Genomic DNA, 3,153 nt, shown 5'->3' on the forward strand with positions numbered 1-3,153 from the left:
CGGTCCCCCCCACGCCCCTGCCTGGCTTCAGCCCTCAGCCCTTGCCAGGCACCCGCTGCCCGTGGCAGCCCCAGAGCCCCCCGGGCACAGCTCAGCTCTGGTGGTCGCAGCAACCGCCCGACACCGAGGTCCTCGGGCGCCCTGGCTGTGGAGCATTTCTAACTAATGGGTATTTATACTGTTGTAATGTGTCTGTTTGCTCTCCATCCCTCTCATCTCGCCTCGCATTCATTTCATTAGCGATGTTTGTTTAGCGCTGGCTCTCCCACTAGAGGAGGTTGTGCTGGAACCAAGCCAGGGCACTTGGGATATTGCATTATGCAAATCAGCCTTTGAAAGCTGGATGGAGCGCATTAACGGGCTGCTGCTCCCCCCGCACCCCAACGCGGGGTGAAAGACCCCAGCAGGGCGAACGCGCCTCCTCCAACACGCACCCCCTCGCCGTGGGTGCGGAGCTGCGAGGAAGAGCTGCCTCACCACGCCGGTGTTTGCGAGCCAGAGCAGGGAGAAAGCATCCCAGAGCAGTCCTTTGTTCCGAAGACATCCCCTCGCTCTGCTGGCAAACAGAACCAGGCAGTCTAGACTAGTTACTAGCCTAAAAATACCAGGGGGGTGTGTGTGTTTACTTGTGTCTTTGAGTAACAACCACAAAAAATTCGGTTGTGTGCTCGGTCTGCCACAAAAGCAACCTGCGTACCGACGGTCCCGGCAGCACCGGCTGTTCACGCTGGGATTTAACCGGTGCTGAAGCAGCCACACCACCAGGAGCACATCTGGGTAAGCACACGGCCCTTCCCCACCTGGTGACAAGGGGCCCCGGTTTGGAGCGGCAGCAGTATCGGGGGGGTTACCAGGCTCTTTGCGTGGCCCCCTGAGACTGGCCTGAGCCATCAGCCCTGGCTAAAGAGGGAGTTTTGCAGTGGGGGACAAACAAAAAGCCAGCAGCCGCAGCGCGTCACCTGCAGGACCCAGCTGAGTACCCAAACGTTAGCAGGAAGGAGAAAGAAGAGCACAAAACCCTCCGAGATGTCAAGAAAGGCACAAATCATCCTGTTCTCTCCACTTTAGCTCTATGGCTGCCAACCATGTCAGCTGGGGAGAACTTACTGCTCATTCCACCTCTCTTCTGCTATCTAGAACATTCCTTGCCTTGGTCCTCTCCACGGAGAGCAGCAGGACACAGGCACCCCCAAGGACAGCTCCCCATCCCATCTGCCCGGCCGCTGTCGTCCCGAAACGCATCCCCCTCCCTGAAGACGCTGCCCAAGACACCCCCTCTTGGGACAGCAACGGCTCCTGGACCAAGGCTCGTTTTGATGATCTGGAACCGAACCTCGCCAAGCACTGAGCAAGTCCTTCCTTTCCAACACAGAAACAGCTGTTTTATTTCAACTAACCAGCTCCTTAAAATGAAGCTGTGTTTATCTGGACGAGGGCCTGCCCGAATTTCCTCATCCCCTGGCTCTGCAAACCCCCACACAGCACTCTCTTGCTCATACCTCATACTCTTGGGACAATTTCAGGTTATCATTAGCTTTGAGATGCTCTGTGTGTTCAGCCAGCTCGGAAACAGGGATTGGTGGGTGGCTGAGCATACCTAGAAGACAAGACAGCAGGAAAAGAATCTCATTTAGTAACAACTAAAATTCACAACCTTTGCACATTTTATAAGAAAGAAGAAACAAGAAAAGAAAAAAAATTTACAATGTAAGATCTGCAATGAAAGTAGGGAGGTTAGAAGAGAAGAATTCAGGGCTCGAAATTGTGTCCTTGGAAATAAGAAATAAAAATCAAGGAAATTAAAAGAACCAGTAAAATGAGAGTGTTCCCGTGATGGCCCCATTTTCAATGTGTAAATCAGAGCAAAACAAAAAGGAAAATCCAAAGAGCAGATGCGTGTTAGCGATTCCAATAGTGGACTTAAAATGAGCAAATGCTGCCAGAGGAACCTACGCAGCAAATGTTGCAGCACCCGCAATGATCATAAACAAACTCCAACACAAAAGAAGGGAAGGGGCAGGGATCCAGCCAACCATGGCGATGTGGGGCAGGGGGAGGGAATGCAGATGGGGGCAAGCAGGGGAGGCTTTTCGGGGATTGTCCTTTGCACAGCATGGGCTCTGTGAGCTTCCTGGCGAGCTCCCGGTCGCAGTGGTCTGACCCTCGCTGCTCCACAGTGCAGCCAGGTGGGGACCCATCCAGCACCGGCTCCTCTTTCTGCCTGTGGCTGGTGGACGATGTTCCTTCCAGCACACAGTCTGCAGACGGCCAGCGCGGCTCTGTCCTCGCCCTCCCTTCTCCACCTCTGGGGCAGGCTGTACCCACCCTGTCGCAGTCTCTGCTGGGGAGTCAGTCCCTTTCGTGGTGGAGAGGCAACAGCTCCTCTTGTCCCTTCGCAGCCAGGGGGATGGGCAGACCAATGCCTCATGGCCCTGGTTCACCTGCTGCCCTTCCAGTTCTCACCAACACTTAGTTTGCTCATACCGAGGCAGACAGAACTGCCAGGGAACAGATGGAGTCTTCTCCGAGAGGCACTGGGAGTGGGAGGGCCACGCTGCGTCAGACTGGTCAGACACGGCACATCTCAGCCAGGAAGGGGGCTGAGCAGCGAAGGCAGACGCAGTGTTCAGTCTGAAGGGTGATTTGCAGCCCCTGCTCTGCAAGGGACAGCTGGGGCCCTGGAGAGAGCAGGCACCCTTCCCTTCCCATCCCATCATCTCGAATAGCTACGCTTGTTACAAATTGAGGTGGAAAAGCGCTCCATGCTTTGCTCATCTGCATTGGATCATGTTTTTCCAAAGGCTTCCCATGCTGCCTGCCAGCCGATCCCGCTCCCAGCGCCAGCGGACAGGCAAGGACAGCAGCATGCCGAGAAGCCCTGGGCAGTGCCCCCATGAGAAGGACAGGAGTGGAGAAGAGATGGAAGCCAGGGAGAATTTCGAGCCCCGTGGGTGTTGGTGTGTGACAAAGCAGCGGCAGTGGCAGCAGCATGGTCAGGTACTCCGAGAACTCAGCACAGAGATGGCGAAGCAAGCATGACATCCTCAGTTTTACAGTGACTTCTGGAGAGATGCTGCCTCCCCCAGGCCTGGGGACAGGACAAGTCTGCCACGGAGCGGGGCGCTGAGCCACCACTCCACAGGCTTCGCCTAA

At 55.6% G+C, this 3,153-nt stretch overlaps 1 protein-coding gene across 1 annotated transcript in view; it reads right to left on the minus strand.

The window, feature by feature from the left end:
• Positions 1 to 3,153, minus strand: part of PTPRS (protein tyrosine phosphatase, receptor type, S) — a gene marked incomplete at its 5' end in the record, with an annotated part of 43,318 nt that overhangs the window by 8,380 nt on the left and 31,785 nt on the right. The window contains one exon of the mRNA XM_010139462.1: positions 1,500 to 1,597. Coding sequence (XP_010137764.1) covers positions 1,500 to 1,597 — 98 coding nt within the window. The remainder of the gene's footprint in view (positions 1 to 1,499; positions 1,598 to 3,153) is intronic.

This window comes from Buceros rhinoceros, unplaced genomic scaffold (assembly GCF_000710305.1).
Source record: "Buceros rhinoceros silvestris isolate BGI_N320 unplaced genomic scaffold, ASM71030v1 scaffold22357, whole genome shotgun sequence".
NCBI classification, from domain to species: Eukaryota; Metazoa; Chordata; class Aves; order Bucerotiformes; family Bucerotidae; genus Buceros; species Buceros rhinoceros.